The sequence below is a fragment of the Spironucleus salmonicida genome, chromosome 5 (genome assembly GCF_000497125.1).
Source record: "Spironucleus salmonicida strain ATCC 50377 chromosome 5, whole genome shotgun sequence".
Lineage (NCBI taxonomy): Eukaryota > Fornicata > Diplomonadida > Hexamitidae > Spironucleus > Spironucleus salmonicida.
In genome coordinates, this window is record NC_090600.1 from 484,037 (window position 1) to 495,790 (window position 11,754).

The following is an 11,754-nucleotide window of genomic DNA, read 5'->3' on the forward strand; positions in this document are numbered from 1 at the left end:
AGTAATTCAATAGGTTATGAAAGTATGGGTAAACCAGTTAATCTGACTAAGAATAATAAAATCGATTAAATTAGTATTCGTATATTATCTAAGTACAACTAGATTCTATTAAAGTTATAACTAATTTAAAAGTCTATATCTTTTGACTGAATTTCTTTAGGTTAATATCTAGTATTTACCATCTTAGATGTTTGTTAATCTATAATTTTTGGACATATTTACATATTTTTACAAAGAATCAAGCATAAATTTATAACTATTCATCGTTTTATCAGTATCCTTGCTTTATATGCATTAATAATAATTTCTACATGAAAAATCAGAGAATAGTTATTATTTTTAAAAATGGATATATCGTTGTATAGAATGTAATTATGTTATTTTAGACTTAAAAATTTTTGTGTGTAGGATTAATAATCATAACGGTCAAGTGTAATTTTTTTCAAAAATCTTACTTATATTAATTACAAATCATTACTTTTGATTATTGTTTCGTCTATAAAATTTATTAACAACAATTCATATATTTCTTGTGATTTAAATGTGATTAAATTTCAATTTTAATTACATTCCAAATATTACAGGTAAATCTCTCTGATGTGGTGAAGCCCCACGAAGCGGCCTAACGAACATGCTAGGTACCTGGGGTGTATTCCCAATTGCGCTTACTTGTGGTAACTTCGCTGCATCCGCGCAGGCCGATAGCTGCGGGTGCCATAAAGCCTGCGCGTGTTCCAAGGCAAACCTACTGCGCACGGGTTCGGCTGCTAATAATTCTGGGTGCTGGGTTCAGACAGACGGGATTGAAATGCCCTCCAGCACCGCGAAGGCCTCGGCCACCTGGATGGGGAACCGGAAGACGATGATCTTGAAGCACTCCCCCCGCTGCGTGGCGGCGAAGCCTAGGTCCCCTGCGCGGCCCTGGAGGTAGCCAGGCTCGACCACCAGCACGTCAAACTCCACGCCATTGAGGGCCAGCCTCGTGGCGATGACCTGCGGCCGCGGTGCAGAGAAGAGGCTGACCAGGAGGTCGTGGCCGAAGCGCAGCCCGCGGGACTTCAGCACCGTGATGCGGTCGTCGCTGAGCCGGAACACCTCGTAGCAGGGCCTGTCCATTTCTGGGGTTCGCAGGGGCACCGCGTGGGCTTGGTTGCAGTGGCACACATCTCTGGGACCGGGCGGATGAGCGCAGCTACCCCCCAGCCCCGCTGGGATGCCATACCTGCAGAGCAAGCCGCGTAGTACGCTCTGGCGGGTGCACTGGAAGAAACGAGCGGCCAGGGAGTGACATACCCTGCCAAATTCCGGGCTGGCCACACAGCTGGCGCGCGACTGCACCTGGTGCGCTGGTATCGTGCCCACCTCCCACCATGCGGGGATGACCGAACGGGCTGCCTCGGGGGCGCCGCTGCCCGAAGTCCAGCAGGCGCCATTGCCACCTGCCGCATTAGTATGTGATAATATAGCCAATTCGGCAAAAATTAAATGCCCCCGCGGTCGACTTCGTCCCGCCGGAACCTGAAGGGCTCGTCGTTCCTGCTCTAGAACGAGGAGATCCTGAACGAAATCCGCCAGCCGCTGACCCCGCCGGCCGTGCACCCCCACAACCTGGGGCAAGAGCTGGAGGCGATCCGCTCGCACCAGCGCGCCCATGACGACCTACTCCGGGACCTCACGCACCAGATCGCGCAGACCAACGTGACGGTGTTCCGCCAGAAGGTGGCGGAGAACTTCACCAACCTCAAGGAGGGCTTCACGCTGATCTAGAAGGAGCGGCGCGTCGAGAAGGAGTCGCTGAGCCAGCACAAGAAGGACACCGGGCGGCAGATCAAGGAGTTCCAGGGGGACTTCCTGGAGTTCGCGCAGATCCTGAAGCGCTTCGAGGGCCGGCTGCAGGACATGCAGGCCCAGGCGCTGCGGCGCGAGCTCAAGCAGCAGAGCCAGATCGCGGTGCTCAAACAGGTGTTGAAACGCTCTGGCGTGTACAACCATTTCCTGATGGGGGAACACGGCGCGCCGGCGGCGGTGCAGAGCAAGGCCGCGGCTGCCCTCCAACACGGCAGCTCCCCCGCGGAGATCGAGGCCCTGCTGCAGAAGCAGGCGGCGCTGTTCGACCAGAAGCTGCAGCAGCTGGACGAGAAGCTGGTGCAGAACGAGCAGATCACCCACTAGCTCATCGAGCAGCGCACGACCCTGCACACCCAGCAGACGGCACAGATTTCAGAGCGCACGGCCCTGCGGCTGGACCACTTCGAGGAGGACCTGCAGCGCAGCGAGCGAGGCCTGCAGCAGGTGCGGGACGACTGGCTGGCCAAGGTGGACGCTGTGCAGGCGCAGCAGCGCTTCCTGCAGGAGACCCAGGGCCAGGTGAACCTGAACGTGGAGGCAGAATCCCAGCGCTTCGCCGCATTCATGTCCTCGGCACGGCTGCATGCAGAGCAGACGACGCACGACCTGAAGGCGGTGAAGGAGCGCGTGGCCCTGGTGCAGACGCAGAAGGAGGAGGCGGAGTGCCACTTCCAGCAGTTTAAGATGGAGTACCAGCAGTTCATCCAGCAGAGCAAGATCCAGTCATACTACGTCCGTGTGGACGACATCAGCGACAACCAGGAGAAGATTCTGCTCAAACTAGAGTCCCAGGAGGCCGTCAGCACCATGCTGGGTGACAAGTATAAGGAGTGCTTCGATGAGATCCAGAGCGTGCTGATGTCCACTAAGCAGAGCAACTTTGAGGCAAGCCAGATCGTCTCGCGCCAGGTGCAGCAGTACCAGGAGATGAGGCTGCGGCTGGCGGACCACATCGAGCGGGTGAACGTGCAAAGCATGAACGACCTGATCCAGAAGAAAGTGGAGCTCGACACCATATAGTTCCAGGGGACACTCAACAAGCTCGCGGGGCACCTCCGGGATCTAGATGAGCGCCTCACGGGGTAGGAGACCATGATAGTGCACGGACAGAACCACACCGCGGAGCTCATCCAGACGATCGTCAACCAGCCGACGAGCCTGGAAGAGCTGGAGGACTACCACGCGGTCCCAATGGACGACTTCAGCCAGATAGAGCCCATGCGGCAGGTAGGAAAGCCAAAGGCAGGCAAGAAGGTCAAACTGGATTCGAACCGCCAGCTGATGCTCCAGCAGCAGCTGTTCCGCAAAACCAAGGACGAGGTGCAACTCATCCTCGACGAGGTCTCCAAGCTAAAGGTCAGGCTCAGCAAGGCGGGTGAGCGCCACGACAAGTTTGCCGAGCGCACTAACACCACTCTGTAGGAGCTGACGGACCAAACGCGCCAGAGTCTGCAGAAGGCCGACCAGCTTAGCATCGTCGACGACTAGGCGGAGGAGCAGCTCAATCTGGTGAAGGCCAGCATCAATACTTTCCAACAAAGCTTCCGGCAAGAGTTATAGTCCCTAAACTAGGTGCAGACCAAGTTTCGCGTCATAGAGACGTCACAGAGAGAAATTATAGAGCGGTTTAGCGACTTTACTGGGAAGCTTGTCGACCAGGAACGCCTATTCCAGCTGAAGCAAGAGGAAGCAATGATATAGTCTACGAATCAGCTTTAAACTATAGGGGATGCGTCAGACACGCACACCGCGCAGCTTGAAACGATTGGGTCTAAGCTAACGAAGTATTCCGAGATTACAGAGAACCTGTTCCTCCACAAATCTAACTTCACGCAAACTATCGACAAGGTGGTAAGTAAGTAAGACCACCTCGAAGAAGAGCAGATCAGCATCCGGCACTCAATTTCCAGCCTTATTGACTCTACGACGAAACTGCGACTCGAGGCCACCTGCGACTAGGGAAAGGTGGAGAACGTAAGTCAAGAAATAGCTATAATGCGTGGTAACGGGGAGAAATAAAAGCAGTTTATTTATCGGTTACAGGATGAAACTGTAACACAGGAGCGGAAACTAGGTGTGTTGAGGTGTGGTTTGGCAGAGATGTAACATTCGTTAGATAAATTTAGTTCCTAGTTTAAATAAGAATAGGTACTACAAGAAACAATTGCGATTGCAGATAATATAACAGACGTACAAAGTCTGGCGCTTTAGGACCTCCGGAGTCAATTTAAGGGGGTAAAGGAGTCAATCTACGGGCAGTGACTGATTGTACTAGATAAACTCACTAAATTACACCTCATACGTCCTCATGGTCCGAGTTACACTCGATTCGCTAAAGCTATCGATCCATGATGATGGTATTTCCTGGTAGGTGGGTTACTATCTCCTCCCCATCACTACTACTACCGGTAAATCCTGTATTTTTTGCCATCTTCATTGTCTGCAAGCTAACCAGGTTAACTTGTATCTCACGCGGGTAGTCCACCGAGCTGATGTACTCGCGCGATTAGACTGAGCGAAGTTTATTTGCTACATCTTGTTATTCAATTATTGTTGTTTTATTATTAGGAATCTATGCGAAAGTACTATTTTTCCTTAAAACTGTAGATTAATCTTTGTTCACTGATATTTCTGTTTCTTGTTAGTGTTCACATTTATAAATTTCAATTCTTTAAGGCTTCTTTTTGTATGCTATGATAAATACAATAATTAAAATAATGATAATTAAAATAAATACTACTAAAAAAGTAATTCCACTAATAATTCCTATACTCAGAGTTTCCTTACAAAGTGACTCTTCTTTTAAAATTAATATATTGTTCAATAGTTCTTTTGAAGATAAAACTATGCAAATACATTTTGTATCGCATTTATTTGAGTTAACTTTTACAATATCATTAATTAAAATAAAATCTTTAAACCTTGGAAAATTATTGTCGTAAAATTAATATAGGATTAAATCAAAATCATGATAATTTTATTGTTATTTTAGCTATTAATCATTTAAAATCAGAAATTACTAATTATTTTATATATTGGTATTACTAATAAGCCCAGTTAATACAGATTTATAAGTTGGAAGCTGTAAAAGTTAAAATTATAACTATGTACTTATCCTAATATTAACAAAATCTAAACCTTACGTGCCTATTACCACATTAACTTAGCTGAGAATAATCGTCTAAATGTAACTTTCTTTAATATTTCCAACGATTTATCCTAATAAATTTATTTAATTTTTACTTTAAACAGTATTTTGCATAGCCAATTAATAAATATTAATATTCCCCGTTTAGGATAAACCTAAGAAATAATTCGCATCTGACTATAAACTAATATATAATTTAGTAATATTTCCATTAAAAACTTCTGCAGATAATAAAGAAAATTAATTTTCCGCAAAAATATTACCGCCTATTTGGACAAATGTTAGTTAACATTCTTAACAAATCTAAGTTAGGCTTAACGATGCTGCATTAGTCCTACCAATATATATAACAATAATATTTTTTAAAATTAATTTTTTGGCATTTGCACAATAAACAAATGTGGAGAATGCTTTTGAATTTTATAACTAAATTCTAAATATACCATTCTATATCGTTAAATCTTCGCAATAAGTAAAAAATCCCAAATTTTTCGCATTAATGTCAGACTAAGTAAATACAGTGTTATTATTTAAATCTAGAATCCCCGATGAAACAGATTTTAATGGTTCTGAAAGAGTTTCATTTATACTAGAGGTCAATATATTTTCCTTATTAGTCTCAAAACTATAGATTGAAGTAATAACTGCAATTTACATTTTTAGATATAGTAACTTATATTGAATATTATACAGATAAATAAATTCTAAAAATAAAATTGAAAATATTCTTCATCACATATCAGCTGCACGATGAGCATTATCTGAGCTTTCATCACCTTCCTCATCATCAGAATCATCGTCGTCATATTAATCATATTAAGAAGCAGACTCTGATTCATCGTCATAATAATAAACTTCCTCATATTCATAAACTTCTTCCATTTGCTCTTTAATTGCTATGTCTTTATCGACAGCTTTCATTTTAAGGTCATCACCTTCGTTTAAAAAGTCATCATTTTTAACTTCAGTTCCATCTTCCTTAAAAAGTCTTTAACGAATCCAGGAAACTTTAAAATGCTTGGCGATAACTTTTTTAGCAGATTCAACTTAATTTTTGTTATCAGCAAGATCGATTTCCTTAGTAATATCATCTAAAGTAACATAAACTTTCATTTTATTAAATAGGTGGAAGGGAAATATTAAAGTGGATGAAATAACATATAATATTATATTTCATATTTTATATAAAATAATCAAATCTTAACATTAGTTATTAATAAACGTTGAATATGCAAGATCTATCTCCCTTTCACAATATATTTAATATTAAACGACTAATATTTAGTAAATACACTGATCAACTTAGTGTGTAGAATATAAGACTATTTTCTATTAGATTGAATTGTGAAATTCTTACTAAGACTTTATATGAGTCTAAACATGAATAGAAATAAATAGTAAATAAAATCAACCCGAATAATCTTCTGCTGACTTTTCATCATAGGCGGAACCACTTTCATAAGCACCACTTTCTTCATATTCATATTCAGCTTCATATTACTCTTCATCTTTCTCTTCTTTTGTAGCCTTAGAATCTTTAACTTCTTTTATTGTAAGCTTCATACCTTCAGTAACTTCGGCTTTAAGATCTAATACTTTTTCATCATTTAAAATTTCAATTTTAGAATCTAATTTAAATGCTTTAGCAAGAATTGGAGCTAATTGTTACACAGTTTTCTTATTATCAGGTACTTCAGTATCCTTAGTAGTTGCTTCAAAAGAAATAGTAAGTTTCATTTTTTGATTTAAAGTGGAAATAAAGTGTAAGATTATCAGAACTTATATATCATATATTTTTTATCTTATAAAAATCTATTCATATTTCACTAGTTTTATTTTTGATAAACATTATCTAGGATGCAAGATATCTAATCCGTTATATTTAACTACAATATTATGCATTTATCGATATTTGAACATAAGATAAAATAATAATACAACTATTTTGACTAAAATAATGAAATCGTTAAAACCATTTCACTTTCATAACTTTAAATTATAATATTATAAAATAGAATTATAATTTAACCATTTTAGTATAAATTGTGGTTTGTATAAAATTAGTAATTTTATTTAAATATATTTCATATAGTATAATAACTAATTTTAAATTTCTCTTTATTAAACTCTCTTTATAACCATTCCACCAATGCATTACTCTTATTGCTCTTACTTCAAAAATATGTGCTCTAGACTGATTTATAGCTTGATTATAGCTATTTTTATCACAGTAATTGCAATATTTACGGCTGATATTTTATAAGTAACAATGAGCTTTTCTAAGTTTGTTTATCATGAAGAAGAAAAAAGTACTACATTTACTAGTATTGGCGAACCAATTAAGATTGAATCTACTTATTTTAAGTTCGAGCTACCTGGAATTGCCCAAATTGCAACAAGAACTGATGGTTAAAAATGTCTTTCTTTTAATATCAAAAATAAAGCTACCACGACAAATATAGGTACTAAATACCATGAGTCTCTGTTTAACATAGTAATATCCGATCAATAATAAGTAACCTGTATAGACTCCACTTCATATGACAATTTAGCCAATGGATTTTTATATCATAATATGGATTTAATGGTAGCTATTTTAGTAATTGCTGTCTTATTATTCCTAGTTATTCTCACTATTTGTATTTGGTGTTGTTGCGATGGATTCTGTGGATGCAGATGTTGTAACTTATTTACAATGTGTTGTGATGCAGATAGGCAGGAAAATAATGTTAGCTATATTTAAGTATGAGTGATTGTTGTTATATATTTTTCTTTAAAATTGATTAGTATATATTAATGTATGTATTTATGCTATGAATGATTGAATAGATTGATTTTACATTAATTCTTGACATAATATTTTTATCATTAAACCCTTGAAATTATCACAATTTGTAGTTTATAAATAATATACTACTATCTGTGTTTAGTCTAATCGCGCGAGTACATCAGCTCGGTGGACTACCCGCGTGAGATACAAGTTAACCTGGTTAGCTTGCAGACAATGAAGATGGCAAAAAATACAGGATTTACCGGTAGTAGTAGTGATGGGGAGGAGATAGTAACCCACCTACCAGGAAATACCATCATCATGGATCGATAGCTTTAGCGAATCGAGTGTAACTCGGACCATGAGGACGTATGAGGTGTAATTTAGTGAGTTTATCTAGTACAATCAGTCACTGCCCGTAGATTGACTCCTTTACCCCCTTAAATTGACTCCGGAGGTCCTAAAGCGCCAGACTTTGTACGTCTGTTATATTATCTGCAATCGCAATTGTTTCTTGTAGTACCTATTCTTATTTAAACTAGGAACTAAATTTATCTAACGAATGTTACATCTCTGCCAAACCACACCTCAACACACCTAGTTTCCGCTCCTGTGTTACAGTTTCATCCTGTAACCGATAAATAAACTGCTTTTATTTCTCCCCGTTACCACGCATTATAGCTATTTCTTGACTTACGTTCTCCACCTTTCCCTAGTCGCAGGTGGCCTCGAGTCGCAGTTTCGTCGTAGAGTCAATAAGGCTGGAAATTGAGTGCCGGATGCTGATCTGCTCTTCTTCGAGGTGGTCTTACTTACTTACCACCTTGTCGATAGTTTGCGTGAAGTTAGATTTGTGGAGGAACAGGTTCTCTGTAATCTCGGAATACTTCGTTAGCTTAGACCCAATCGTTTCAAGCTGCGCGGTGTGCGTGTCTGACGCATCCCCTATAGTTTAAAGCTGATTCGTAGACTATATCATTGCTTCCTCTTGCTTCAGCTGGAATAGGCGTTCCTGGTCGACAAGCTTCCCAGTAAAGTCGCTAAACCGCTCTATAATTTCTCTCTGTGACGTCTCTATGACGCGAAACTTGGTCTGCACCTAGTTTAGGGACTATAACTCTTGCCGGAAGCTTTGTTGGAAAGTATTGATGCTGGCCTTCACCAGATTGAGCTGCTCCTCCGCCTAGTCGTCGACGATGCTAAGCTGGTCGGCCTTCTGCAGACTCTGGCGCGTTTGGTCCGTCAGCTCCTACAGAGTGGTGTTAGTGCGCTCGGCAAACTTGTCGTGGCGCTCACCCGCCTTGCTGAGCCTGACCTTTAGCTTGGAGACCTCGTCGAGGATGAGTTGCACCTCGTCCTTGGTTTTGCGGAACAGCTGCTGCTGGAGCATCAGCTGGCGGTTCGAATCCAGTTTGACCTTCTTGCCTGCCTTTGGCTTTCCTACCTGCCGCATGGGCTCTATCTGGCTGAAGTCGTCCATTGGGACCGCGTGGTAGTCCTCCAGCTCTTCCAGGCTCGTCGGCTGGTTGACGATCGTCTGGATGAGCTCCGCGGTGTGGTTCTGTCCGTGCACTATCATGGTCTCCTACCCCGTGAGGCGCTCATCTAGATCCCGGAGGTGCCCCGCGAGCTTGTTGAGTGTCCCCTGGAACTATATGGTGTCGAGCTCCACTTTCTTCTGGATCAGGTCGTTCATGCTTTGCACGTTCACCCGCTCGATGTGGTCCGCCAGCCGCAGCCTCATCTCCTGGTACTGCTGCACCTGGCGCGAGACGATCTGGCTTGCCTCAAAGTTGCTCTGCTTAGTGGACATCAGCACGCTCTGGATCTCATCGAAGCACTCCTTATACTTGTCACCCAGCATGGTGCTGACGGCCTCCTGGGACTCTAGTTTGAGCAGAATCTTCTCCTGGTTGTCGCTGATGTCGTCCACACGGACGTAGTATGACTGGATCTTGCTCTGCTGGATGAACTGCTGGTACTCCATCTTAAACTGCTGGAAGTGGCACTCCGCCTCCTCCTTCTGCGTCTGCACCAGGGCCACGCGCTCCTTCACCGCCTTCAGGTCGTGCGTCGTCTGCTCTGCATGCAGCCGTGCCGAGGACATGAATGCGGCGAAGCGCTGGGATTCTGCCTCCACGTTCAGGTTCACCTGGCCCTGGGTCTCCTGCAGGAAGCGCTGCTGCGCCTGCACAGCGTCCACCTTGGCCAGCCAGTCGTCCCGCACCTGCTGCAGGCCTCGCTCGCTGCGCTGCAGGTCCTCCTCGAAGTGGTCCAGCCGCAGGGCCGTGCGCTCTGAAATCTGTGCCGTCTGCTGGGTGTGCAGGGTCGTGCGCTGCTCGATGAGCTAGTGGGTGATCTGCTCGTTCTGCACCAGCTTCTCGTCCAGCTGCTGCAGCTTCTGGTCGAACAGCGCCGCCTGCTTCTGCAGCAGGGCCTCGATCTCCGCGGGGGAGCTGCCGTGTTGGAGGGCAGCCGCGGCCTTGCTCTGCACCGCCGCCGGCGCGCCGTGTTCCCCCATCAGGAAATGGTTGTACACGCCAGAGCGTTTCAACACCTGTTTGAGCACCGCGATCTGGCTCTGCTGCTTGAGCTCGCGCCGCAGCGCCTGGGCCTGCATGTCCTGCAGCCGGCCCTCGAAGCGCTTCAGGATCTGCGCGAACTCCAGGAAGTCCCCCTGGAACTCCTTGATCTGCCGCCCGGTGTCCTTCTTGTGCTGGCTCAGCGACTCCTTCTCGACGCGCCGCTCCTTCTAGATCAGCGTGAAGCCCTCCTTGAGGTTGGTGAAGTTCTCCGCCACCTTCTGGCGGAACACCGTCACGTTGGTCTGCGCGATCTGGTGCGTGAGGTCCCGGAGTAGGTCGTCATGGGCGCGCTGGTGCGAGCGGATCGCCTCCAGCTCTTGCCCCAGGTTGTGGGGGTGCACGGCCGGCGGGGTCAGCGGCTGGCGGATTTCGTTCAGGATCTCCTCGTTCTAGAGCAGGAACGACGAGCCCTTCAGGTTCCGGCGGGACGAAGTCGACCGCGGGGGCATTTAATTTTTGCCGAATTGGCTATATTATCACATACTAATGCGGCAGGTGGCAATGGCGCCTGCTGGACTTCGGGCAGCGGCGCCCCCGACGCAGCCCGTTCGGTCATCCCCGCATGGTGGGAGGTGGGCACGATACCAGCGCACCAGGTGCAGTCGCGCGCCAGCTGTGTGGCCAGCCCGGAATTTGGCAGGGTATGTCACTCCCTGGCCGCTCGTTTCTTCCAGTGCACCCGCCAGAGCGTACTACGCGGCTTGCTCTGCAGGTATGGCATCCCAGCGGGGCTGGGGGGCAGCTGCGCTCATCCGCCCGGTCCCAGAGATGTGTGCCACTGCAACCAAGCCCACGCGGTGCCCCTGCGAACCCCAGAAATGGACAGGCCCTGCTACGAGGTGTTCCGGCTCAGCGACGACCGCATCACGGTGCTGAAGTCCCGCGGGCTGCGCTTCGGCCACGACCTCCTGGTCAGCCTCTTCTCTGCACCGCGGCCGTAGGTCATCGCCACGAGGCTGGCCCTCAATGGCGTGGAGTTTGACGTGCTGGTGGTCGAGCCTGGCTACCTCCAGGGCCGCGCAGGGGACCTAGGCTTCGCCGCCACGCAGCGGGGGGAGTGCTTCAAGATCATCGTCTTCCGGTTCCCCATCCAGGTGGCCGAGGCCTTCGCGGTGCTGGAGGGCATTTCAATCCCGTCTGTCTGAACCCAGCACCCAGAATTATTAGCAGCCGAACCCGTGCGCAGTAGGTTTGCCTTGGAACACGCGCAGGCTTTATGGCACCCGCAGCTATCGGCCTGCGCGGATGCAGCGAAGTTACCACAAGTAAGCGCAATTGGGAATACACCCCAGGTACCTAGCATGTTCGTTAGGCCGCTTCGTGGGGCTTCACCACATCAGAGAGATTAGCTTTTTACCTTTATTTATAAATAACTTATATAATATATAATCAACTTCTATATT

General features: G+C 45.6%; 10 protein-coding genes across 10 annotated transcripts; 4 read left to right on the forward strand and 6 right to left on the reverse strand. All coding sequences in view use genetic code 6, as the record gives it.

Moving 5' to 3' along the window:
* Positions 1-789: 789 nt before the first annotated feature.
* SS50377_24867 (uncharacterized protein) lies at positions 790-1,116 on the reverse strand (the record flags this gene model as incomplete). The annotated part of the gene is made up of 1 exon (XM_067908706.1): positions 790-1,116. One exon carries the CDS (start codon positions 1,114-1,116, stop codon positions 790-792), a length of 327 nt encoding a protein of 108 aa, XP_067763527.1.
* Positions 1,117-1,182: 66 nt separating this feature from the next.
* SS50377_24868 (uncharacterized protein) lies at positions 1,183-1,458 on the forward strand (the record flags this gene model as incomplete). The annotated part of the gene is made up of 1 exon (XM_067908707.1): positions 1,183-1,458. One exon carries the CDS (start codon positions 1,183-1,185, stop codon positions 1,456-1,458), a length of 276 nt encoding a protein of 91 aa, XP_067763528.1.
* Positions 1,459-1,485: 27 nt separating this feature from the next.
* SS50377_24869 (uncharacterized protein) lies at positions 1,486-4,110 on the forward strand (the record flags this gene model as incomplete). Its single annotated transcript, XM_067908708.1, has 1 exon — positions 1,486-4,110. One exon carries the CDS (start codon positions 1,486-1,488, stop codon positions 4,108-4,110), a length of 2,625 nt encoding a protein of 874 aa, XP_067763529.1.
* A 34-nt stretch (positions 4,111-4,144) lies between these two features.
* Positions 4,145-5,653, reverse strand: SS50377_24870 (uncharacterized protein; the record flags this gene model as incomplete). The annotated part of the gene is made up of 1 exon (XM_067908709.1): positions 4,145-5,653. The coding sequence occupies one exon, from the start codon at positions 5,651-5,653 to the stop codon at positions 4,145-4,147; it is 1,509 nt and encodes a 502-aa protein (XP_067763530.1).
* Positions 5,654-5,728: 75 nt separating this feature from the next.
* On the reverse strand, positions 5,729-6,109 carry SS50377_24871 (uncharacterized protein; the record flags this gene model as incomplete). Its single annotated transcript, XM_067908710.1, has 1 exon — positions 5,729-6,109. One exon carries the CDS (start codon positions 6,107-6,109, stop codon positions 5,729-5,731), a length of 381 nt encoding a protein of 126 aa, XP_067763531.1.
* Positions 6,110-6,403: 294 nt separating this feature from the next.
* Positions 6,404-6,733, reverse strand: SS50377_24872 (uncharacterized protein; the record flags this gene model as incomplete). The annotated part of the gene is made up of 1 exon (XM_067908711.1): positions 6,404-6,733. One exon carries the CDS (start codon positions 6,731-6,733, stop codon positions 6,404-6,406), a length of 330 nt encoding a protein of 109 aa, XP_067763532.1.
* A 412-nt stretch (positions 6,734-7,145) lies between these two features.
* SS50377_24873 (Transmembrane domain-containing protein) lies at positions 7,146-7,745 on the forward strand (the record flags this gene model as incomplete). Its single annotated transcript, XM_067908712.1, has 1 exon — positions 7,146-7,745. One exon carries the CDS (start codon positions 7,146-7,148, stop codon positions 7,743-7,745), a length of 600 nt encoding a protein of 199 aa, XP_067763533.1.
* Positions 7,746-8,175: 430 nt separating this feature from the next.
* SS50377_24874 (uncharacterized protein) lies at positions 8,176-10,800 on the reverse strand (the record flags this gene model as incomplete). Its single annotated transcript, XM_067908713.1, has 1 exon — positions 8,176-10,800. One exon carries the CDS (start codon positions 10,798-10,800, stop codon positions 8,176-8,178), a length of 2,625 nt encoding a protein of 874 aa, XP_067763534.1.
* A 27-nt stretch (positions 10,801-10,827) lies between these two features.
* Positions 10,828-11,103, reverse strand: SS50377_24875 (uncharacterized protein; the record flags this gene model as incomplete). Its single annotated transcript, XM_067908714.1, has 1 exon — positions 10,828-11,103. One exon carries the CDS (start codon positions 11,101-11,103, stop codon positions 10,828-10,830), a length of 276 nt encoding a protein of 91 aa, XP_067763535.1.
* Positions 11,104-11,169: 66 nt separating this feature from the next.
* Positions 11,170-11,496, forward strand: SS50377_24876 (uncharacterized protein; the record flags this gene model as incomplete). Its single annotated transcript, XM_067908715.1, has 1 exon — positions 11,170-11,496. One exon carries the CDS (start codon positions 11,170-11,172, stop codon positions 11,494-11,496), a length of 327 nt encoding a protein of 108 aa, XP_067763536.1.
* Positions 11,497-11,754: the final 258 nt, after the last annotated feature.